Genomic DNA, 26,027 nt, shown 5'->3' on the forward strand with positions numbered 1-26,027 from the left:
TGGCTACTAACACCAAAGGAATCCGATTCCGCTATCAGGTCACCAAACTTCACATCCTAATAATCGGGTCTGAACTCAATGAGCAAACACGGTTTACAAGAGGAGCCACTTGTCCTCCAAACTCCTTAATTGCACTTGATGCACCAAGAAAGAAAGAGTAACAGTCATGTCTGGCTCTCTCTCCACACATCACCTGACAGAAACAGACGGGCAAAGACCCTTGCCAAAACAAACCGTGACTCATTAACGTGTGGCTTCAGGGGCCGAGCCGGGCATTAAATAACTGTCAAGAGTATCCTAGCCTATGGATGGACAGACAGGGGATAGTTTGCTTGTCTTAAAGAGAGAGTGCTCCCAAAACAGGAGGCCCAGGCACATTGTGCTCATTTCCTCTCACTGGGGGCCATATTTTCATAACCGCGCCGCCCAAGTTCACCGCCAATACTTGATTTAGAGCTCCAATACAAACAGTTTGGGGTGAGGGGAGGGGAAGCGTTGAAATTAAATTGGATTCCACTGGGCAGGGCCTTTTGGAAGAGGACAAACATGGAGGATGGAGATGATTAGGGAGGGACCTCAAATTCAGGAGGTTAAGGGATCTGGCCAAGTAAATAACCATCAGTTGTTTTTACTACAGACTAAATTAATTTATGCCAAAATGTAATTTGCCAAAAAGAAAATGTTGGCTACATCTTTACATGCATTATTAATCAATTTGGCCATGAGAGACCAAAGACGGGATTCAGATCTGGCATTCAGAGCTGGGGTTGCCACACCTCTATGAGAGTGGCCTGACATGGAAAAGTGGCCAAGAAGAGGTAGCCGTTTACAGACATACAGTGCCTTTAGAAAGCATTCACACCCCTTGAATTTTTCAACAACAACAAAAAATGTGTCGTACATTTAAAATGGATTACATTGAGATTGTGTGTCACTGACACTTTGTATTCAGGACAAAAGTTATGTTATGTTTGGGGCAAATCCAATACAACACATTACTGAGTAACATACTCCATATTTTCAAGCATTGTGGTGGCTGCATCATGGTATGGGTAAGCTTGTAATCGTTAAGGACTAGAGAGATAAAAAATAAACAATATGGCGTTAAGCACTGGCCAAATTCTAGAGGAAAACCTGGCTCAGTCTGCTTTCCACTGGACACTGGGAGATGAATTTACCTTTCAGCAGAACAATAACCTAAAACAAGGCCAAATATACACTGGAGTTGCTCATCAAGACCACATTGAATGTTACTGAGTGGCTAAGTTAAAGTTTAAACTTATATCGTCTTGAAAATCTATGGGAAGACCTGAAAACAGTTGTCTAGCAATGATCAATAACCAACTTGACAGAGGAAGAATTTTCAAAAGAATAACGTGCTAATATTAAACAATCCAGGTGTGCAAAGCTCTTAGAGACATACCCAGAAAGACTCACAGCTGCAATCGCTGCCAAAGGTGTATTGAATCATGGGTGTGAATGTTAAGAAATGTGTGGTATTATGCATAGATGGGTGAGAAAAAATTCGATTTAATCCATTTTGAATTCAGGCTGTAACAGTTTTTGAGAGAAAAAAAAAGTCAAGCGGTTTGGCATCTGTGTTTATACATGTCATGTACGACCAATCACGTTTTGCTTTCCCCCATCACACATGACAAACCTCAAACTCTAGGACATCTAACAGATACACCCAACTGTCACTCTAAGCCATTAATAGTGCTAATTGAACTGTGTGGGACTGAAGTGAACGTGGTAGTAATCAATGCGGTCCCAAGCAGGTGCTCTCTGTTGTAGGGAACTTTGATCTGAAAACGTGTGGCTGATTAGAGGAAGTGGTTGGGAGACATCGTTAACACACAGCCTCCTAGTTGGGAGGGCAGTTCCCAACGTACCTCTTCCAAGTAAGCCCTTTCTCTCAAGTCATAATAATCATAAGCCTATTTGTGTAACACGCCTCGACGGCCCCTTTTGGTTTCCGTACAAAAATCTATTATCTACACAAAAATGCCAGTAATTTCTGTTCAGAAAGTATAACAACACACAGAATACAAGAAATTTCAGGATATCTTTAATAAAGCTGTCACAGTCATTGCTGGTCTAAGCGAATATGAGCATTATGAGACACTATTAGCCATCTTTTCGCAGACTAAGCATCAACACAACCTCATCGTATGTTAAGATGGAGTCACCATCTTCCACATTTAGGAGCAGCTGAGTAAAATGCCTTGGGAAAATGTTCTGCTATGTGGAAAATGTCCCTCTATTGGCCATAGCTGATGAGCCCTCATGAAATAATAACCTATGGCTGGAGAGAAGGGTGGAGCGATGGCATCAAAGGCCCAGTGACATCACGGAGGGCCGTCATGTGTTCCGTGGATTGTGTTTTAAGGAGGAAGTGAGTCATGCCCTCCTGGACAGGAAGTCGGTGCCCCTCTGACATTAAGCCTCTGAGGAACCACTGGCAACCATTTCAAATGGGGGTAGGATGAGGGGTTACGCTCTCCCAAAGAGATGCTTTTGTGTTGGGCTGACGAGGAAATGGTATGAAGTCTGTGGTGAGGAAATGAATGAATGAAACATGACTGAAACCTAAAAGATTGTGTGGAAATGTGGGACTTTTATGTTACAAGTCGTTCTCCATAGGCCATGCTGGCTGGAGTAATGACATAACGTCTCCAGGGGAGCGTCTCAATAGTCTAGAGTGGCTGCCTTTCCTCATCTCTCCATCTTCATCTGCACTGAGCTGAAAAATGGCATATGCCTACTGTGAATTTGCCTTCATCTTACATGTTTAAAAAAAAAAAAAAAAAAGTTTAACCTTTATTTAACTAGGCAAGTCAGTTAAAAACAAATTCTTATTGACAATGATAGCCTAGAAACAGTGGGTTAACTGCCTTGTTCAGAGGCAGAATGACAGATTTCTACCTTGTCAGCTCGGGGATGTCACGGTTGTCGTTGGTGAAAGAGGACCAAAACGCAGCAGGTACGTGTATGCTCATCTTGATTTTTATTAACTACAAAAATGAACATACAAAAATAACAAAACGAAACGAACGAACGAACAACTACAAACAGTCTGGTAAAGCATACGGCTTACACACAGAACAATCACCCACAAATAACAACCACAAACACACCCTAATATATGGGACTCTCAATCAAAGGCAGATAGACAACACCTGCCTTCAACTGAGAGTCCCAACCCCAATCAACACAACATAGAAACACACTCACCAGACTAGACATAGAAATACATAAACATAGACTATAAACCAAAACCCCGGATATACTAAATCAAACACCCTTTAACCAAACACACCACCCTGAACCACATAAAACAAATACCCCCTGCCACGCCCTGACCAAACTACAAAACAATTAACCTTATATACTGGCCAGGACGTGACAGTACCCCCCCCTTAAAGGTGCTACCCCGGAAGCACCTTAACAAAAAAAAATAACCCCAAACAATACCCAAAAGAAAAATTCCCCCTTACTAAAGGGAGGGAAGGGAGGGTGGCTGCCGTCAACGACGGCACTGTGCTACACCCCCCTCCCCAACCCACCTATTTTTGGAGGTGGCTCCGGCTCAGGCCGTTCCAGGCTGTCTGGGCAGTCTGGCAGCTCGGGACAGTCTGGGCAGTCTGGCAGCTCGGGACAGTCTGGGCAGTCTGGCAGCTCGGGACAGTCTGGGCAGTCTGGCAGCTCGGGACAGTCTGGGCAGTCTGGCAACTCGGGACAGTCTGGGCAGTCTGGCAACTCGGGACAGTCTGGGCAGTCTGGCCACTCGGGACGTTCAGGGCAGTCTGGCCACTCCGGCAGTTCAGGGCAGTCTGGCCACTCCGGCAGTTCAGGGCAGTCTGGCCACTCCGGCAGTTCAGGGCAGTCTGGCCACTCCGGCAGTTCAGGGCAGTCTGGCCACTCCGGCAGTTCAGGGCACTCCGGCAGTTCTGGCCACTCCGGCAGTCTGGCCACTCCGGCAGTCTGGCCACTCCGGCAGTCTGGCCACTCCGGCAGTCTGGCCACTCCGGCAGTTCAGCGCAGTCTGGCCACTCCGGAAGTTCAGCGCAGTCTGGCCACTCCGGCAGTTCAGCGCAGTCTGGCCACTCCGGCAGTTCAGCGCAGTCTGGCCACTCCGGCAGTTCAGCGCAGTCTGGCCACTCCGGCAGTTCAGCGCAGTCTGACCACTCCGGCGACTGTTGACTGGCGGGCAGCTCCGACGACTGTTGACTGACGGGCAGCTCCGACGACTGTTGACTGACGGGCAGCTCCGACGACTGTTGACTGGCGGGCAGCTCCGACGACTGTTGACTGGCGGGCAGCTCCGACGACTGTTGACTGGCGGGCAGCTCCGACGACTGTTGACTGGCGGGCAGCTCTGACGACTGTTGACTGGCGAGGCTGGGTTTACGCACTTGCAGTTTAGTGCGGGGAGCAGGAACAGGACGAGTCGGACTGGGTGAACGCACTTCCGGGTCCGCACGAGAGACAGGAGCTGGAAACCCAGGGCTATGGAGGCGCCCAGCCGGTCTAGATCTTACCTCCTGCACAACCCGCCTTGGCTGGATGGAACTAGTAGCCCTGTACGAGCGGGGTGCTCGTACAGGGCAGACTGGGCTGTGCAGGGGCCTGATGGTAGCCGTGCGTAAAGCGGGAGTTGGGTAGCCTGGTCCTCGGAGGCGTACCGGCGACCAGATGCGCTGCGCAGGCATCCTCCTACCAGGCTGGATGCCCGCTCTAGCACGGCACCTGCGAGGGGCTGGAATAACTCGCACCGGACTGTGCGTGCGTATGGGTGAGATAGTGCGCTTCTCAGCGAAACATAGCGCTCTCCACCCCATACGCTCCTCCATATAACCACGGGTAGCTGGCTTCCGGCTCTTCCTTCGCCTAGCCAAACTACGCGTGTGCCCCCCCAAAAAAAATTCTTGGGGGTGCCTCTCGTGCTTCTCCCTCAGCGCGTCTCTGGCCTCGTACCATCGCATCTCCGCCTTGGCTGCCTCAATTTCCCACTGCGGGCGCTGATAATCCCCAGCCTGATGCCAAGGTCCGGCCCCGTCCAGAATTTCCTCCCAAGTCCACTTCTCCCGCCAGTCCAACTCGAACGCCGTCTGCTCCTTCCTCTGCTGCTTGGTCCTTTGGTAGTGGGTGATTCTGTCACGGTTGTCGTTGGTGAAAGAGGACCAAAACGCAGCAGGTACGTGTATGCTCATCTTGATTTTTATTAACTACAAAAATGAACATACAAAAATAACAAAACGAAACGAACGAACGAACAACTACAAACAGTCTGGTAAAGCATACGGCTTACACACAGAACAATCACCCACAAATAACAACCACAAACACACCCTAATATATGGGACTCTCAATCAAAGGCAGATAGACAACACCTGCCTTCAACTGAGAGTCCCAACCCCAATCAACACAACATAGAAACACACTCACCAGACTAGACATAGAAATACATAAACATAGACTATAAACCAAAACCCCGGATATACTAAATCAAACACCCTTTAACCAAACACACCACCCTGAACCACATAAAACAAATACCCCCTGCCACGCCCTGACCAAACTACAAAACAATTAACCTTATATACTGGCCAGGACGTGACAGGGGATTTGATTTAGCAACCTTTCGGTTACTGGCCCAACGCTACCTGCCACCCCAAGTTTTCAAGTCAGTGCAAAAGGGGTGAAGACAAGGAGAGGAAGCGTCTTAAGACTCTTGAGATGCACCCAATGACTTTAATCAAACCCTGAAGAGAGAACAGAAGGAGTTTTGCTCACTTTGGATAGATGGCGGTCATCTTGGGCGCTGCGTAGCCCGGCTTGCAAACACCTCCGCTGAGGTTGCCATACTTGTACGCCAACTCCGCTGGCCTGTAAGTGGCGCCAAGAGGGGAGGATAAAGGGGATTAGATGAGACTGAGAACAACGTGACCTGATAACACGCTGTGTTTGCTCTTCTACACATAATCCAATTTAGACAAAGATCTCCCTGGAAGATAGAACTAAAAACAGTTTGATATGTCCCCTTAAGCCCGCCCTATGCTGGTCCTGTCCAATTTAAAAGGTAAAGTAGGGACTAAGAAGCTCAAGTTCAAACCAGCCCCTTGTATCTCCTCCTCACTGCGATCATACTCATTAACTACCTGCTATATGGCATGAGACAAGTTCAAATTAACAGGGGGAAAGGAGGGAGGTCCCAGAGTTATGGGAGGCCTATCTGTCACACACGGAGTCAGTGTTGATAAGATGGGGGGGGCATATGGCAGGGTGGAGGAGGGGCGTGGATGGACAGGCTGTAGCTGGAGAGGACTGGGGTCTCTTGCTGACGTGCTATCTTTGCTAGGTCAGAGGGAGTGATCAGAATTGGTGACCACTGCTGTAGGCAGTTGTATTAGAACTGGCATAAACCCTCTCCTGAAGTTGTGCTTATACAGTGAGGGAAAAAAGTATTTTATCCCCTGCTGATTTTGTACGTTTGCCCACTGACAAAGAAATGATCAGGTCCCGCTGCTTGGTCCTTGTTTGGTGGGTGGTTCTGTCATGAACATCGTAAGGATAGGACCAAGGCGCAGTGGGAAAGGGCTCATTTCTTAATTTATTTAAAGAAACCACTTAAACAAAATAAACAAACGACAATCACTGTTAAATAAGGCTCCCAGGCTATACAGAATATAACCAGCCACAAACACAAGTGAAACAAACCCAAATTAAATATGGCCTCCAATTAGAGGTAACGACAACCAGCTGTCTCTAATTGGAGGTCCTACCAAAAACCCAACATAGAAATAGAAAACATAGAACCTAAACTTAAAAACACCGAAACACACAAAACAAACACCCCCTGCCACACCCTGACCAAACTACAATGACAAATAACCCCTTTTACTGGTCAGGATGTGACATATTGATTACATCTATTGGGCTACGTGTCATCTAAGACTCAGAGTCTATCTAAGAATACATCTAATATTCAGGACACCATCTCCAGTTCAGTTTCTGATTTGTTTTTGTTCAAACTGAATACAGCCCATTCTTATGAGGGGAGACGTCTTGGTTATAGCTAAGCCCATTCCTAAAAAAAATTGCCTCGGACAACCAGCTACAACAATCAATTGGAGATGAGTAACCAAACCCTATTGGTTTAAAATGATAAAATTGTACTTTCCCAAAAAAGTCATTTTACTTACAACTGTCCATCCAGCTTCAGCAGAAAGCCCTGCTTATCAAACACTAGAAAGAGAGAAAACTGAAATTAACATACAGGAGTCAAAATGGCTTGTGAACTAGGACTCGTCCCATACACGGGAGACAGAGAGATCATCCATCCTCATGTTGAATGTAGTTGTACATCTCTCGCCAAGTAAACAGCCTGTGCATTTTCATAAAGAAAAGAAACAAAAGCAAAACACTTGGTTGAAAGCATTAGGATTAGAGAGAGTTTTTTTTGCGGCCGGTCAAACAAGCGGGGGTGTTAAGGAAAGCCAGCCAAAAACATCCCCGCCGAGGTTCAAGTCCAAATGATAAGTTAAAAACAGCAGTTGTGTTTCACCTATGGAGGATCGTGTGGGGTCGGTCCATAGGTGCCGTTTCAAGCGTAGTCGGCGTTTAGGCTTTTTCAGTAGAGAGGGGGAAAGAAGCACAAGCCAAATGTGCCTTTAAAAAGATCTACCTGCTGTTTTTCCCTGAGACAAGAGAAAACTGTTAACAGCTTAGTAATAGCGTGTCCTTCAACATGGAAATTAATTCCGCAAGACAGTTATTTGAATTCCACTTCAGTCCGTTTGTGTACACATGTATCCATCATTGAGACCTGGACGTGACTCGGCATGACGGCAATCTACTATGAGGCATGCTGACTTGGTTATATGTCATTCTGTCAAACCGTTAGGTCTACAGAATGCCCCAGGTCTCTGGAACCAACTGTTACTGAAGTATTGTCATTTTGCCATGTCTCTGAAATACAGCAAAGACTTACAGTACATTCCTAGTGAATCTCTAAAAGCTACTAGAGTTCCTCAATTATCCATATCTTTACCATTACTCACAACTGAACAGCATCTTCTAATGAAGCCAGTAAATACTATAGGCTATATCTGTGTAGTAACTTGACAAGGAAGGCCCACACGCATTTCGATATTACTTTCCTTTACTTTCAACCCAAACCTAAAGGTGTATTGCCAGGTACAAACGGTACAAATATAGCAGAACTATATAGCCCACTCAACCGGTGGTAGAATCACATTGCACAGAACTCACTCTTAGTGATGACATCATCAAAAGGGAAAGGTCACGGTCAATACCAATAATAACCATGTCATTATTTATATAGTGTCCACACTATAACAATCTGTGATGCAATAAACATGAAAGGACAGCCATTTCAAAAACATGCCTGTTACATAAATGACACCTCATCAAAACAATACAATTAGCAATTGGGGAGAAAAGGGCGAAAGGGAAGCAGTTCTCACCACTCCTGTGGTTGTGCTACGCCTTCAGAGGGATGCTAGAGGAGAGAAAGAGAGAGAGGAACGGGTGGATGGGGCCATGGGTTTTAATGTAGCGGCTATGAGTGTGTGTCAGTGGAAGGAAGCGCGTTGTAGCCTGAGCTGAGCGGAGAAAGCAGCGGGACCCTGCCTGTACAGCACAAACCTTGGCCACTGAAACCACCAAGCGCCAGATGCCTTCAGACTCTGTGTTGCCCCCTAACCTTTACTTTATGCCCCTTTTCTAAGGCTGATCAAGAGGCACTATTCTGGTGATCAACAGAGGGCGATGTTGAATCACATTTAATACAAGCGACATGAATAATTGAGCTGTGCTTAATTTGCTCCATCCACATTGGGATTGGGGATATGTGGTCAAAGTCGAGAGGAGTCTATGTGCAGCTCAGTTGTGCTCTTTTTGGATCCGGCCGGCTGAAACTCACCCACTCACCCGTGTCTGGGGTCCATCCAATGTCTAGGGTAAACGTGGTTGTTGACTGGATTCAAAAGGTTGGAGAGAGATGGTGCCACATTTGCCTGTAAAACAAATTTCTCGCTCGCCATCCCATCTCAATAGGACGCCTTTCAAAAAACGGTTTGGGAGCATGTCCAGTAGCCCTTTCCAGAGAAAAGGGTGCCAAGTGTGGGGCCTTTGTAAAAACAGTGGGCAGCGACACAGAGCCCTGCAGGGAGTCTGGCCATGCACGATGTTGGGAGGCGACACAGTCCAATAACAATGAGCAGCGACTATCAAATGAAAAACTGTCCTACTCTGTAATACCGTCTATCAAAGACCAGATGTACTGATCGTTTCATCTTCCCCTGCTTGCCTTTCAATACCACGACATGTTGCATGTAAGCATTTTACTTTCTAATTGGGATTATGTCGACTGCAGAGAAGCTCTATTGGCACGAAACAAAAGAAGCGTGAACTTTTTAGAGATGAGGAACCCCCCCCCAAACATGGCTGCTGAGGTATTATATGCTTTTCAGGAGGCACTTGGAAGTGTATTGTTGAAGAGGGGTGAGAGGAAAGGGGGGAAGGTTTGTACCTGAGCCTACTGTTCGTCCCACGGTGAGAGCAATGTCCGCTTCCAACTCTGAAACACAAGAGGATCAGATAACTCCCACCGACTGGGTCTACCATGGCAAACAGTGTCAGCAGCCAAGGAGGAAGGAGGAGAGGTTAGTGGCATTAGTACCCAAAGTTTTTATATATACACACAACTGTTGAAAAGTTTGGGGTCACTTAGAAATGTCCTTGTTTTTTAAAGAAAAGCACAGTATGCACTGTTCTGTGAAGGGAGTAGTACACAGCGCTGCACGAGATCTTCAGTTTCTGGGCAATTTCTCTCATGGAATAGCCTTCATTTCTCAGAACAAGAATAGACTGACGAGTTTCAGAAGAAAGGTCTTTATTTCTGGCCATTTTGAGCCTGTAAATTGAACTGCTGATGCTCCAGATACTCAACTAGTGTAAAGAAGGCTGTTTTATTCCTTCTATAATCAGGACAACAGTTTTCAGCTGTGCTAACATAATTGCAAAAGGGTTTTCTAATGATCAATTAGCCTTTTAAAATTATAAACTTGGATTAGCTAACACAACGTGCCATTGGAACACAGGAGTGATGGTTGCTGATAATGCATCTCCGTACGCCTATGTAGATATTCCATTAAAAATCTGCCGTTTCCAGCTACAACAGTCATTTACAACATTATCAATGTCTACACTGTTTTTCTGATCAATTTCATATTTTAAAATGGACAAAAAAATTGCTTTTCTTTCAAAACAAAGACATTTCTAAGTGACCAAAAACTGTGTGTGTGTATATATATATATATATATATATATATATATATATATATATCAGAAATAGAGGTCGACCGATTAATCGGAATGGCCAGTTAATTAGGGCCGATTTCAAGTTTTCATAACAATCGGAAATCGGTATTTTTGGACGCCGATACGGCAGATTTTTTATTTTATTTTTTACACTTTTATTGAACTAGGCAAGTCAGTTTAGAACACATTCTTATTTTCAATGACGGCCTAGGAACGGTGGTTAACTGGCTTGTTCAGGGGCAGAACGACAGATTTTTACATTGTCAGCTCGGGGATTCAATCTTGCCACGTTACGGTTAACTAGTCCAACGCTCTAACCACCTGCATTACATTGCACTCCACGAGGAGCCTGCCTGTTACGTGAATGCAGTAAGAAGCCACGGTAAGTTGTTAGCTAGCATTAAACTTATCTTATAAAAAAATCTATAATCAAAATCACTAGTTAACCACACATGATTGATGATATTACTAGTTTATCTAGCCTGTCCTGCATTGCATATAATCGCTTAGGTAAATGTTGCTCCAATGTGTACCTAACCATAAACATCGATGCCTTTCTTAATATCAATACACAAGTATATATTTTTAAACCTGCATATTTAGTTAATATTGCCTGCTAACATGAATTTCTTTTAACTAGGGAAAATGTGTCACTTCTCTTGCAACAGAGTCAGGATATATGCAGCAGTTTGGGCCGCCTGGCTCGTTGCGAACTTTGAAGACTATTTCTTCCTAACAAAGACAGCCGACTTCACCAAACGGGGGATGATTTAACCTCTTACATCTAGGGGGCAGTAATTTCACGGCTGGATAAAAAACGTACCCGATTTAATCTGATTATTAGTCCTGCCCAGAAACTGGAATATGCATATAATTATTAGCTTTGGAGAGAAAACACTCCAAAGTTTCTGAAACTGTTTGAATGGTGTCTGTGAGTATAACAGAACTCCTATGGCAGGCAAAAACCTGAGATGCTTCTGTTCAGGAAGTACCCTGTCTGAACATTTCTTGCCCTTCTTGATTATCTCTATCGTTTACAAAGGATCTCTGCTCTTACGTGACACTTCTCACGTCAACAATGGAGTCTCACAGCCCGGGAAAAACAGGAATGATGTAATTCAAAGCCCTGGCTGAAGCACACGAGAGCAAAAGCTGAGTGGTCAGTCAATGGACTAAGCCTTAGGCGCGTGACACGCCCCGCCCCCGGCTTTCGGTTTTTTCCTCAGTTTACAGACAGGCAGATTCCCGGTCGGAATATTATCGCTTCTCTACGAGATAAATTGCATAAATATTGGTTTTAAACAGCGGTTGACATGCTTCGAAGTACGGTAATGGAATATTTAGAAATTTTTTGTCATATTTTGCGTCATGCTCGTGGCCGAGATTTAGCGTTGGGATAGTGTCTAGAACGCACGAACAAAACGTCGCTGTTTGGATATAACGATGGATTATTTGGGACCAAACCTACATTTGTTATTGAAGTAGAAGTCCTGGCAGTGTATTCTGATGAAGAACAAGCAAGGTAAGAACATTTTTCTTATAGGAAATGTGATTTTGGTGAAGGCTAAACTTGCAGGGTGTCTAAATAGCTAGCCCTGTAACGCCGGGCTATGTACTTACATTATTGCAAAATGTGCTTCATCCGAAAAGCTATTTTAAAATCGGACATATCGAGTGCATAGAGGAGTTCTGTATCTATAATTCTTAAAATAATTGTTATGCTTTTTGTGAACGTTTATCGTGAGTAATTTAGTAAAATCACCGGAAGTGTTCGGTGGGAATGCTAGTTCTGAACGTCACATGCTAATGTAAAAAGCTGGTTTTTGATATAAATATGAACTTGATTGAACAGACATGCATGTATTGTATAACACAATGTCCTAGGTGTGTCATCTGATGAAGATCATCAAAGGTTAGTGCTGCATTTAGATATGGTTTGGGTTTATGTGACATGATATGCTAGCTTGAAAAATGGCTGTGTGATTATTCCTGGCTGGGTACTCTGCTGACATAATCTAATGTTTTGCTTTCGCTGTAAAGCCTTTTTGAAATCGGACAGTTTGGTTAGATAAAGGAGAGTCTTGTCTTTAAATAGCTGTAAAATAGTCATATGTTTGAAAAGTGTAAGTTTTCGGATTTAGAGGAGTTTGAATTTCGCGCCCCGCCCATCATTGGATATTGGAGCAGACGTTCCGCTAGCGGAACGTGTAGATGTAAGAGGTTTTAACAAAAGCGAATTTGCGAAAAAAGCCCAATTGTTGCACGACTGTACCTAACCATCAACATCAATGCCTTTCTTAAAATCAATACACAGAAGTATCTATTTTTAAACCTGCATATTTAGCTAAAAGAAATGCAGGTTAGCAGGCAATATTAACCAGGTGAAATTGTGTCACGTCTCTTCCGTTCATTGCACGCAAAGTCAGGGTATATGCAACAGTTTGGGCCGCCTGGCTCGTTGCGAACTAATTTGCCAGAATTTTACGTAATTATGACATAACATTGAAGGTTGTGCAATGTAACAGGAATATTTAGACTTAGGGATGCTACCCGTTAGATAAAATACGGAACGTTTCAGTATTTCACTGAAAGGAAAAACGTTTTGTTTTCGAGATGATAGTTTCCGGATTCGACCATATTAATGACCTAAGGCTCGTATTTCTGTGTGTTTATTATATTATAATTAAGTCTATGATTTGATAGAGCAGTCTGACTGAGCGGTGGTAGGCAGCAGCAGGCTCGTAAGCATTCATTCAAACAGCACTTTCGTGCGTTTTGCTAGCAGCTCTTCGCTGTGCTTCAAGCATTGCGCTGTTTATGACTTCAAGCCTGTCAACTCCCAAGATTAGGCTGGTGTAACCGATGTGAAATGGCTAGCTAGTTAGCGGGGTGCGCGCTAATAGCGTTTCAAAAGTCACTCGCGCTGACACTTGGAGTAGTTGTTCCCCTTGCTCTGCATGGGTAACGCTGCTTCGAGGGTGGCTGTTGTCGATGTGTTCCTGGTTCGAGCCCAGGTAGGAGTGAGGAGAGGGACGGAAGCTATACTGTTACACTGGCAATACTAAAGTGCCTATAAGAACATCCAATAGTCAAAGGTATATGAAATACAAATCGTATAAAGAGAAATAGTCCTATAATTCCTATATAAACTACAACCTAAAACTTCTTACCTGGGAATATTGAAGACTCATGTTAAAAGGAACCACCAGCTTTCATATGTTCTCATGTTCTGAGCAAGGAACTTAAACGTTAGCTTTCTTACATGGCACATATTGCACTTTTACTTTCTTCTCCAACACTTTGTTTTTGCATTATTTAAACCAAATTGAACATGTTTCATTATTTATTTGAGGCTAAATTGATTTTATTGCTGTATTATATTAAGTTAAAATAAGTGTTCATTCAATATTGTTGTAATTGTCATTATTACAAATAAAAAATAAAAATGTAAAAAAAATAAAATCGGCCGATTAATTGGTATCGTTTTTTTTGTTGGACATCCAATAATCGGTACCGGCATTGAAAAATAATAATCGGTCGACCACTAGTATGAAATGCATCTTCCCCGTTATTTTCGTGTTTGTTATTGTGGTTTCTGAACGCAAAGACCACAGTAAAGAGTGAATGGGTACATTCTCTTCAGAAAAACACAAGGCTTTTGTTGTAGTGTTAGCAGAGAGTTGTTGATGTTCCAACGTGAGCCCCTAAGCATCCCGGTTGCGCCACTTTCCCACTGTCACCCAATGAAAGAGGGCTAGCGCCTCTACCTGTGGTGCTTTGACCTTTAGACTGGAATATGATAGTGGGCTCCGAATCAATCTCTGCAAATAAAATGGGTTAGAGGACATCAGAGGAGCCAGAATGGCAGCTCACTCGTGCCATCGCCGGTGAGCTGTTGGAGCAACTGAGACCAAGAGGGCTCAACAGGAAAAGGAAGAGTAGGCCTGGGAGACAGAGCAGATAAACAAGCACATAAACAAGCACAGAGACGGATAGAAAACAAATGAACAGAGACACAGCCACACACAGCTTGGGCTCAAAGTGACCATATTGTTTTTTTTTGCCCTACAAAATATTCTCAAGACAGAGGAGACTACTCCTAAAGTCCATGTGACTTTCAGGCAGGTTGGACTGGCCCATTACAGAGGGCTTATAAATGTAACCATTGCCTATCAGGCCATGTAAAACTGTTTAACTTATGTGTTGGAGTCTTTACGGACATATGTCTCCCTATGGCAGTCTGCTGTCCCCACTTGCTTCAAGATGTCCACCATTGTTCCTATACCCAAGAAAGCAAAGGTAATTGAACTAAATGACTATCACCCCGTAGCACTCACTTCTGTCATCATGAAGTAGCTTGAGAGGCTAGTTAAGGATCATGTCAACTCCACCTTACACCCTAGACCCACTTCAATTTGGATACCGCCCCAATAGATATCCAGACGACGCAGTCGCCATCACGGTGCCCTATCCCATCTGGATAAGAGGGATACCTATGTAAGAATGCTGTTCATGGACTATAGCTCAGGCTGCAACACCATAGGACCCTCCAAGATCATCATTCAGCTCAGGGCCATGGGTCTGAACCCCACCCTGAACTTCCCGACGGGCCACCAGTGCAGTTGCATTGTTGGCGATGCAACTGCACCGCCAACAACCGCAGGGCTCTCCAGAGGGTGGTGCGACCTGCCCAACGCATCACCAGGGACACACTTCCTGCCCTCCAGGACATCTACAGCACCTGATGTCACAAGGCCAAAAAAGATCATGAAGGACATCAACCAACCGAGCCACGGCCTGTTCACCCCGCTATCATCCAGAAGGCGAGGTCAGTACAGGTGCATCAAAGCTGGGGCCGAAAGACAAAAACAGCTTCCGTCTCAAGGCCATCAGACTGACAAAATAGCCATCACTAGCCGACTACCACCGGGTTACTCAACCCTGCACCTTAGACATGGAATCACTGGCCACTTTCTAATAAATGGGACACTAGTCACTTTAATAATGTTTACATGCTGTTTTACTATTTTCATATTTATATACTGAATTCTACTGTATTTTAGTCAATGCCACTCCGACATAGCTCGTCCCAATATTTATATATTTGTTAAATTCATTCTTTTACTTTTAGATATGTGTATTGTTAGATACTACTACACTGTTGAATTTAGGAACACAAACATTTCGCTACATCCGCAATACCATCTGCTAAATATGTGTATGTGACCAATGAAAATTGATATGTTAGTATTTCTTCCACTTTGACCTGAGTATTATGTGTCGATCAAGGGATGTGAATACTTTAAGGCATTGTAACTGTGTTGACAGTCATTGATCTACAAGTAATTCTGCATGCAGAACAACTCCAGGGAATACCAGTAACCTAGTCAAACTGCACAAACTGCTTCGCGTGCTGATCAACGCGAGGTAGGCGGCCTGTTCCTGATCTTGCACATCTGTGCTGCACCTTCAGCATTGAAACGCTAAAATGGCTTGCGTGATATTAGGCTTCATTAGTTGATTGACAACCTTTGTAATTTGCCAGGTTATTGTTATCTATGCACTGTTAAATTGTGTTTTACCAAAATAAACGCTACTGGCTATACATGCTGAACGAGACTTACAATAGATTTTATTTTGATGGTTCAGGTTCACAATCAGCTTAGTTTTGCTTTAAACAATCAGTGTATATGGTAATATATATATATATATATATATATATATACAGGATAAAGACATAATTTCAACAGTTTAGAGTGTTTTCTATCCAAATATACCAATTATATGCATATCCTAGCTTCTGGGCCTGAGTAGCATGCAGTTTTCTTTGGGTACACTTTTCATCCGGAAAATAGTGCCCCCTAGCCCAAAGAAGTTTTAATGCAGACAGAGAAGAGCTCCAACTTCTTAATGATAGCCTCAATTTTGTCCCGCACATTAAGTATAGTTGCGGAGAGTCCCTGTAATCCTAGATTCAGATCATTCAGGCAAGAAAAAACATCACCCAGATAGGCCAGTCGTGGGAGAAACTTATCATGCAAGCAGTCAGACAAGTGAAAATTATGGTCAGTAAAGAAAACTTTAAGCTCGTCTCAATTCAAAAAAAGTGTGTCAATACTTTGCCCCTTGATAACCAGCGCACTTCTGTATGCTGAAAAAGTGTTACATGGTCGCTGACCATACCACTGCAAAGTGCAGAAAATACAGGACAGTTCAGGGGCCTTGCTTTAACAAAGTTAACCATTTTCACTGGTGTGTCAAATGTCTTTCAAGTTGTCAGGCATTCCCTTGGCAGCAAGAGCCTCTCAGTGGATGCTGCAGTGTACCCAAGTGGCGTCGGTAGCGACTGCTTGCACATGCGTTACCACTCCAATATGTCTCCGTGTCATGGCTTTTGCGCCATCAGTACAGATACCAATATGAGCAGCAGCTACGTTTGGCTACATACGGACCGTTAGTGGAATTCCCGCGAGAGAGTAATGGTTAATGTGATTGGATGTTCACTATTTTACTAGGCTACCTGTATTTGACATTGTGTTGTTATTTCGCTGAACACTAGATGGTTTCATTTTATTTTTGGCAGTAAAACGAGGCTTCTCAGGCGAGAAAAAAACCTCACCCACATGTATAGCCCCGTTGGGAAATATAAAATGGACTGTTTGAAAATGTTTGGGAATACCTGCTCTAGAGGATGCATCATGGGTGACTACAACTTAATTAAAAAAATTGAGTTTTTACAGCAATGACAGTAATGAGAAACATGTCCACAGACAATGTTTTTATGTATTAAATATTATACTTGAATGTAAACTTCAAGTAGCATAACATTGTGGTTTATGGACAAACTACAGTAACAGTGGTTTATTCAACAACAACAAAAAATCTAAATGCAAATTGGATAAAATTACCAGATAATTTAATTTGGAAACATTTGGGTAATAAGAATCTGAGGTGAAAATGTACACAATTCAGGAAAAAAGATCAAACGGATTTAAAGTAAGACACTGTTGTCACGTCCTGACCAGTATAGGGGTTATTTGTTATTGTAGTGTGGTCAGGATGTGGCAGGGGGTGTTTGTTTCATGTGGTTCAGGGTGTGTTTTGTGTATGTGTTTAGGTAGAGGGGTATTTGATTTATTAGTCCGGGGTTTGTTAGTCATTGTTCTATGTTAGTATATTTCTATGTTCTATCTAGTCTTTTGTATTTCTATGTCTAGTTTATTGGGGTTGGACCTTCAATTGGAGGCAGCTGGTTATTGTTGCCTCTGATTGAGGGTCCTATAATTAGGAGTTTGTTTTTCATGGGTTTTGGTGGGAGATTGTTCTTGTTTAGCTGTTTGCCTGACAAGACTGTCAAGTTCGTTTTGTATACGTTTTATGTGTTTTCCTTCTTCACTATAATAAAAGAAGATGAGTGTACATTTTCCCGCTGCGTCTTGGTCTCTACCCTACGACACCCGTGACAACTGTGCCATAAACTAGGCATCTTAGTCTTCAGAATGATAGTTGCAGATGCATCATCATTTCCAACTCAATCTGTTACTGCAAACCGCTAACAATTAAAACGGCAAAAATGACAAGTTAATTAGTGGGTGATGGGATTTCAGAACCTTGGGTCGGGGGAACATTATTGCGTCCCCTAATCTGATAGTGGAGTGGTAGATGCCTAGTCTCCCTTACGGCTCAAATCAGGTGCCTACATAGTACATACCATAGACAAACATAATTTTCTCTCTCTGTGAGAGAGAGAAGTCAGCTCAGAGGCCCAGCTCATGAGCTCCATCAGCAGCAGATTTGAATTTAGAATGGGAAATGAATGTGCTTATGCAACAAATCCTCATATCGCATCGATTTGTTTCAAACTAAAACATATCATTCCGGAATTGGAAAGCATGTATATAGAAGGAAAAGATGCACATACCTATGCCATAAACTGGCATTTTAACCAAACTCTCTCAAATGGTACAACAAGTCCGTGTTAACAAATAAAACTCCCAATTAGGAACTGAACTAATTGTAACCATATAGCCAAGCGTGCTTGCTGCCTTCCCTAGACAAAAACCTAGCTGTGTAGAAAGAACGAAAGCCGTGTATGAAGCCACAGGTGGCTAATGTGCTGCATAGATTGTCGCCGACGCAAACCACAAGTTGGCTATACGCCAAACACAGGTGTGGTCTTTCACAGTTGAGTCACACCTGCGTGACAGTGCCGAGGGCGGCAGACAGAAGCGATGAGGGCTGTGAGAAACGATAACATGTCAAGATGTCCTCTTCTCCAATGCTGACTAAGCCTTAATCATACATAAGTCAACGGGAGCTAATGCTCTCACTTCCTACTGCACACCGTCAAGCCGTTTCCGGTTGTCACGGTTCATTAAATTTGTCTGTAGTGGAGGACCACTGACAGGCCTCGAGAGGCTCTGATATTAAAACGGAGACAGACTGACTGTCAAACTGAAGCACTCACTCAAATCCAGCCAAGGCATCTTTATGAGAGATGAATAAAGACCCCTTAGTCAGTGATGTGCAATTGGACTTGGGAGAGGGGGCTCAGTCTCCTGACACTATAACCAAGTGTAGTATATGGGCAATGTGGGCATCATTTATCTAATCCTTGAGAGTAATGAAATCAGAGAGGGAAACCGGGGACCCTAAATATTGACGGTGTAAGGCGATGCACACAGGGGTCTGGTCACGACAACTTCAGAAGTGTCAAACATCCTCTCGAGTTGCCACAGTGGGAATGAAAACATTCGAACTTGTTTGAAGTTCAAGGGGTCAGGTAGGTTATGTTAAAAGCCAAAATAGCCTTCAAATCAGGGTTCAAACATGAGGACTCAGCCCTATAGCCTACCTGCTCGGTTGACCATTTCAGGGTTTGTGACACACCAGTTTAGTGTTAGGCCTGCATTGTAAAACGCCAAAATAAAATGTAGCCTATTCACTGTAAGGATATATATTTACATAACAGTAGTTAAAAAGGTATGCACCTTGAACGATGACTCAAAGACTCCCAGAGTAGAACACCTCAAAAGTGTAGAACAGGGATTATCCTGTTTGATTCTCTCTAGTGAAATAACAGATCACAAGGTCAGAGTTTGGGAGAGCACACAAAAGGGACTTGTCAACATGCTACCTGTCCTCTTGGACAAACAAAACATCGGGACCTCATTATCTGGCAGAAGAATGCAAAAACCGCCAACTCCCAAATAGTATTTTTCTGGATTAAATATTTGCCATCTTGGTGTTGTGAGAAATATGTGACAAAAAAATTCAACTTCAGAGGAGTAAAATGAAAGACTCAAATAAGTTAGTTTCAAGGAGCACACCTATCTAAAATTCCAATGTTTATTACTAATTTAATGGGAGGAGTATACAAAGAGTAAGACAAGTTATTGGAGCCGCGGCGATAACTTGAGGAAGTCCAATACTTAGGACGGCATCCAAAAGCTAGCCGTCCCCTGTCGGACGCCTTGTCTCACTGTGCTGTTACTGTACCCTCCGGTGGACAAGACCCCAAAACTTGAAGTGTCAAACTGATATTCTTGTAGCCCCTCAAGCTTCCTTCAACACAACGTCTCCGGCTACATGTTTCTCAGAGGCAACCATAGTCTAAAGCACAAAATAAAACCTTATTCCACTGAGATTCACAAATACAGTGTTCCTTGCTGATATGAAACACGCCTCTGCCTGCCAGTTCAAATATTTCCACGGCATGTTTATTGTAAATCTTTTAGCCCTCTCTACTGGTTACAAAGAACAGTTTCAGGGACCCGCACTAGTGAAACATCACCCCACCATCCACGCCCTGTCAGGTTTCAGATTTTCCACCGTCACGTAACCCTCTCCATCACCCTGATTCATAACCAGACAATATCCAAAAATGCCAGGTGGGTTCGGGCGCTGACCACAGCGGATGGTCGGGGGGCCGGAACATGATTACAAATAATTTGTCAATGGCAAATTGACCGCAAGAAACCCAAGCAGATATAATATTTGCATAAAACAATCATATCAAACCTTGCTTACATTTGTAAACAGATTTACAACATTAAAATCACTTGGAGATGATTTCCTGGTGTTCTTAGTCTTATGTCTAACAATAAAATTGTAAAAATGTTTTTTTGCTCAGTAATAAAAATAAAAAAAACCTGCGGGCCGCCAGTTAGGAAACCCTGCTGTAGAAGTACCGTCCAGGTGGAAATGTAGTCCTCATCAAATACAGGAAATGGATGAGAGAAATGGGCTACCTATGGAATAGTAATACATGTATAGTATAGAGCAAACAGCTAGACATGTCTTGCATGGTCTGTTGCAATCCTCTCTAGTAGCAGGAAGTCAGACAGGGAGTCTGAGCGGCTGTACATCAACTATAATTAAGCTCTCCCATGGGGACCGGGGGAGGCATTGACTGATGGGACTAGCGGGCAAATCGAGATATACGCTTGTGTTCCGAAACGGCAACAGGAAGTGAGGAAGACTTGACACACAAACTGACAGACGAGACCATCCGTGAACAATGGACTGACTGACAAGCACACAGGTTGACAGACAGAGAGACAGTAGCTTGACCGACAAGGAGACAGACACACAAAGACAGGCAAATCAACAGACTGAAAAGCAAGTCAATTGAAAAAGATGCAGACCAGCAGTCTAGCAAATAGACAGGCGAATGGATGGATGATCGGAGAGAGGCGGAGGCTTTCTAGTCTAACTCACGTGGCTTCTGGCCCCATACAGGCAGGTGTAGCTTCCCAGAGGAGTAGTAGATGAAGCCCAGGACCAGCATGGGGCACAGGACGAACAGCAGCTTGTGTGAGGGCTTCATGGTGGTTCTCAGTCATTCACATGGCACATCGCCTACAGGACAGATGCAGAGGAGGAAAAGGGAGTTGAGGATGAAGGAGTCAGTGTTGTGTGCAAATAGGTTGTCTGGCTGTGAGAAATGGCTTAGGCCAGGGTTCCCCACCTGGTGTGTTTTATCCCCCCCCCAAGTTCTGAGCAACACATTTCTTTTTTTTTTTTTTACAAAATTTGCATTTTCGTTGGACATAAGACACCAGGATATCAGCTCCAATTGATTTTACATTTTGGAAATCTGTACAAGTATTCCCATACATAATAAAGAAACACGTGATCATATACGAAAAGGTAAGCAAGGTTTGAAATCACTTCGTTTGAGTCAAACATTATCTGTCCAGGCTTCTTGCAGTCAATTTGCAGTACAAATTATTCTGGCTCCCCACCATCCACTCATGAAAAAAATACAAATAAATGATGATCCCTGGCTTAGGCTATGTCAAACCTTACCCAATCTACTCTTGGGCTCTGCCCAAAGAATGTAAGAGAGGCATTGTAATCTAGAGCAATGATTATATATATATATATATACTGCTCAAAAAAATAAAGGGAACACTTAAATAACACATCCTAGATCTGAATGAAATAAATAATCTTATTAAATACTTTTTTCTTTACATAGTTGAATGTGCTGACAACAAAATCACACACAAATAATCAATGGAAATCAAATTTATCAACCCATGGAGGTCTGGATTTGGAGTCACACTGACATATGAAATGTATTGTCAATCAGTGTTGCTTCATAAGTGGACAGTTTGATTTCACAGAAGTGTGATTGACTTGGAGTTACATTGTGTTGTTTAAGTGTTCCCTTTATTTTTTTGAGCAGTGTATATATACTGAAAGTATACTATAGTTTGTTAACAAGAAATTTGTGGAGTGGTTGAAAAACAAGTTTTAATGACTCCAAACTAAGTATACTGCTCAAAAAAATAAAGGGAACACTAACAACACAATGTAACTCCAAGTCAATCACACTTCTGTGAAATCAAACTGTCCACTTAGGAAGCAACACTGATTGACAATAAATGTCACATGCTGTTGTGCAAATGGAATAGACAACAGGTGGAAATTATAGGCAATTAGCAAGACACCACCAATAAAGGAGTGGTTCTGCAGGTGGTGGCCACAGACCACTTCTCAGTTCCTATGCTTCCTGGCTGATGTTTTGGTCACTTTTGAATGCTGGCGGTGCTTTCACTCTAGTGGTAGCATGAGACGGAGTCTACAACCCACACAAATGGCTCAGGTAGTGCAGCTCATCCAGGATGGCACATCAATGCGAGCTGTGGCAAGAAGGTTTGCTGTGTCTGTCAGCATAGTGTCCAGAGCATGGAGGCGCTACCAGGAGACAGGCCAGTACATCAGGAGACGTGGAGGAGGCCGTAGGAGGGCAACAACCCAGCAGCAGGACCGCTACCTTCGCCTTTGTGCAAGGAGGAGCAGGAGGAGCACTGTCAGAGCCCTGCAAAATGACCTCCAGCAGGCCACAAATGTGCATGTGTCTGCTCAAACGGTCAGAAACAGACTCCATGAGGGTGGTATGAGGGCCCGACGTCCACAGGTGGGGGTTGTCCTTACAGCCCAACGCCGTGCAGGACGTTTGGCATTTGCCAGAGAACACCAAGATTGGCAAATTATCCACTGGCACCCTGTGCTCTTCACAGATGAAAGCGGGTTCACACTGAGCACATGTGACAGACGTGACAGAATCTGGAGACGCCGTGGAGAACGTTCTGCTGCCTGCAACATCCTCCAGCATGACCGGTTTGGCGGTGAGTCAGTCATGGTGTGGGGTGGCATTTCTTTGGGGGGCCGCACAGCCCTCCATGTGCTCGCCAGAGGTAGCCTGACTGCCATTAGGTACCGAGATGAGATCCTCAGACCCTTTGTGAGGCCATATGCTGGTGCGGTTGGCCCTGGGTTCCTCCTAATGCAAGACAATGCTAGACCTCATGTGGCTGGAGTGTGTCAGCAGTTCCTGCAAGAGGAAGGCATTGATGCTATGGACTGGCCCGCCTGTTCCCCAGACCTGAATCCAATTGAACACATCTGGGACATCATGTCTCGCTCTATCCACCAACGCCACGTTGCACCACAGACTGTCCAGGAGTTGGCAGATGCTTTAGTCCAGGTCTGGGAGGAGATCCCTCAGGAGACCATCCGCCACCTCATCAGGAGCATGCCCAGGCATTGTAGGGAGGTCATACAGGCACGTGGAGGCCACACACACTATTGAGCCTCATTTTGACTTGTTTTAAGGACATTACATCAAAGTTGGATTAGCCTGTAGTGTGGTTTTCCACTTTAATTTTGAGTGTGACTCCAAATCCAGACCTCCATGGGTTGATAAATTGGATTTCCATTGATTATTTTTGTGTGATGTTGTTGTCAGCACATTCAACTATGTAAAGAAAAAAGTATTTAATAACATTATTTCATTCATTCAGATCTAGGATGTGTTATTTTAGTGTTCCCTTTATTTTTTTGAGCAGTGTATATATAATAAGGCACATATTTTGCTCTAGATTGCAGAAAATGGCTGTTACAGGTGTTCGAACACGCAAAATTCTCTGCCCCCCTCAGCCATACTTAGCGGCGCCACAACCTTGTTAAAAAATCCTCGGGAGAACCCTTCACACTCTTTAGAGACAACCGATCTAAGACTACCCAATGCGGTGTTTATGAAATAAGGTGGATCAACAATAAGTGCTATTAGTTTCACTTTTCCATTATGCTAAGATCAGTGCTCATGGGGAGGGGGAAGATAAAGAAGTCTGTTTTAACAGGTAAAGCACACCCTGCTTGTCAGCTACTTAAGAAACTGCAATGGTTGAAAGTGGTCGACACTGTGTAGTTAAAGAAAGATTTTATGCTGAGCCAACACTCAAACTAGGCTACTCATACAGTATAGTCTTGGTAAAGACAGACGTTTTTTAATTTCCCAAAACATAAAAAATGTCTCATTCTCTCCATAACTGAGGTAATATTATCCAACTGGCTTCCTCTACCACCGGTTCCCTTGTTTCCACTGAGACAAAGGAAAAGCCATTATGCCCTGAGATCTGAGCGCAGTACCGAAGAACGAAGAAATAGTGGCTGGATCTGGATAATGAAACCATTCCTTAAATATCTTTTACAATATACTGTGCCATGTCCAAATTACCCCGGCCCCTAATGTTTAAAAAATCTATAATCCAACAATGCAAATTTTGTCTCACCTGCAAATTCCAATAATCTTCGTTGACTGTTACCACTCACAGAACCTGTCGAGACACATTACACAGCGTGGATTGTGGGCGTGATATGTACAACTGGGCCACAATGCAAATTCCATTTCACTATCCTTTTCTGTCTCGCAGAACAGCTAAGGGCTTGTGCAAACAATAGTCTTCAAAAACCACTGCGGAGCGAGGCAACTGCACTGAGCTGAATTAGTGTTGAAATATGATTACATTACTTCTCTTTACAGGGACCACTAGAAAAGCGATGGAGCAGCTGAAAAAGTAACAGATGACTAGGGGTTAAAAGCAAAGGCATACTATAGAACTTGAAGATTCTACGCCTGTGACAGGACTAATCATAGAAAGATTACATTCAAGAAAACGGTATAACGTTGCTGACACACACGCTTTTGTGTTTCTCAAAGACAAACAGTCAAGTCAAAGCAATACACTGCCCTAGGGCAGTGGTTCCCAAACTTTTTATAGTCCCGTACCACTTCAAACATTCAACCTCCAGCTGCGTACCCCCTCTAGCACCAGGGCCAGCGCACTCTGAAATGTTTTTTTGCCATCATTGTAAGCCTGCCACACACTCACTATACGATACCTTTATTAAACATAAGAATGAATGACCCGGCTCGTGGGAAGTGACAAAGAGCTCTTATAGGACCAGGGTACAAATAATAATGATCAATAATTTTGCTCTTTAGTAAACCATCTTACATATAAAACCTTATTTGTTCATCGAAAATTGAGAATAACTCACCACAGGTTAATGAGAAGGGTGTGCTTGAAAGGATGCACACAACTCTGCAATGTTGGGTTGTATTGGAGAGAGTCTTAGTCTTAAATCATTTTCCACACACAGTCAGTCCCTGTATTTAGTTTTCATGCTAGTGAGGGCCGAGAATCCACTCTCACATAGGTACGTGGTTGCAAAGGGCATCAGTGTCTTAACAGCTCGATTTGCCAAGGCAGGATACTCTGAGCTTAGCCCAATCCAGAAATCTGGCAGTGGCTTCTGATTTAAATTCCATTTTCACAGAACCGCTTGTTGCAATTTCGATAAGGCTCTCTTGTTCAGATATCGGTAAGTGGACTGGAGGCAGGCCATGAAAGGGATAATGAATCCAGTTGTTTGTGTCATCCGTTTCAGGAAAGTACCTGCGTAATTCCGCACCAAACTCACTCAGGTGCTTTGCTATATCACATTTGACATTGTCCTTAAGCTTGAGTTTATTTGCACAAAGAAAATCATACAATGATGGAAAGACCTGTGTGTTGTCCATGTTAATGCAGACAGAGAAGAGCTCCAACTTCTTAACCCTCCCGTTGTCCTCCCATTCTGCCTTCTCCCCGTGTCCCCGGCGGGTCACCCTGTCCCGTCTTGGCTACAGGCCCAGTGGGCACAAGTGTGACAGTATGCGTGTGAACAGCCTTTGCAGATGTATTTCTTACACCTGCAGCACGCCGTGTGTGTCTTAGCGTCCTTCTTGGGTGGGCAGAGCAGACACCTCTTCCTCTTACTCGCCACTAGCGGGGCGGCGGCCGGGCCAGCGGCGTCCGGGCCAGCTGCGGGCAGGCCAGTGGCGT

The 26,027-nt window shown here is 43.8% G+C and overlaps 1 protein-coding gene across 8 annotated transcripts in view; it reads right to left on the minus strand.

The window, feature by feature from the left end:
- The window catches only part of LOC115156715 (CMP-N-acetylneuraminate-beta-1,4-galactoside alpha-2,3-sialyltransferase), a 59,070-nt gene extending 34,560 nt beyond the window's left edge, over positions 1-24,510 (minus strand). For 3 of the 8 annotated variants that reach the window (XM_029704320.1, XM_029704327.1, XM_029704319.1), the window contains exons 1-6: positions 24,432-24,508; positions 21,067-21,207; positions 14,115-14,168; positions 9,557-9,604; positions 7,206-7,248; positions 5,797-5,889 (exon numbers count right to left, since the gene is read on the minus strand). In XM_029704320.1, the coding sequence (XP_029560180.1) occupies positions 5,797-5,889; positions 7,206-7,248; positions 9,557-9,604; positions 14,115-14,168; positions 21,067-21,175 (347 nt within the window). In that variant the 5' untranslated portion in view covers positions 21,176-21,207; positions 24,432-24,508. Of the gene's footprint in view, positions 1-5,796; positions 5,890-7,205; positions 7,249-9,556; positions 9,605-14,114; positions 14,169-21,066; positions 21,208-24,431 lie in introns of all 8 variants that reach the window. The other 5 variants (XM_029704324.1, XM_029704321.1, XM_029704323.1 and 2 more) reach the window with 5 other exon arrangements.
- Between the last annotated feature and the right edge of the window lie 1,517 nt (positions 24,511-26,027).

Source organism: Salmo trutta, chromosome 21 (genome assembly GCF_901001165.1).
Source record: "Salmo trutta chromosome 21, fSalTru1.1, whole genome shotgun sequence".
Lineage (NCBI taxonomy): Eukaryota > Metazoa > Chordata > Actinopteri > Salmoniformes > Salmonidae > Salmo > Salmo trutta.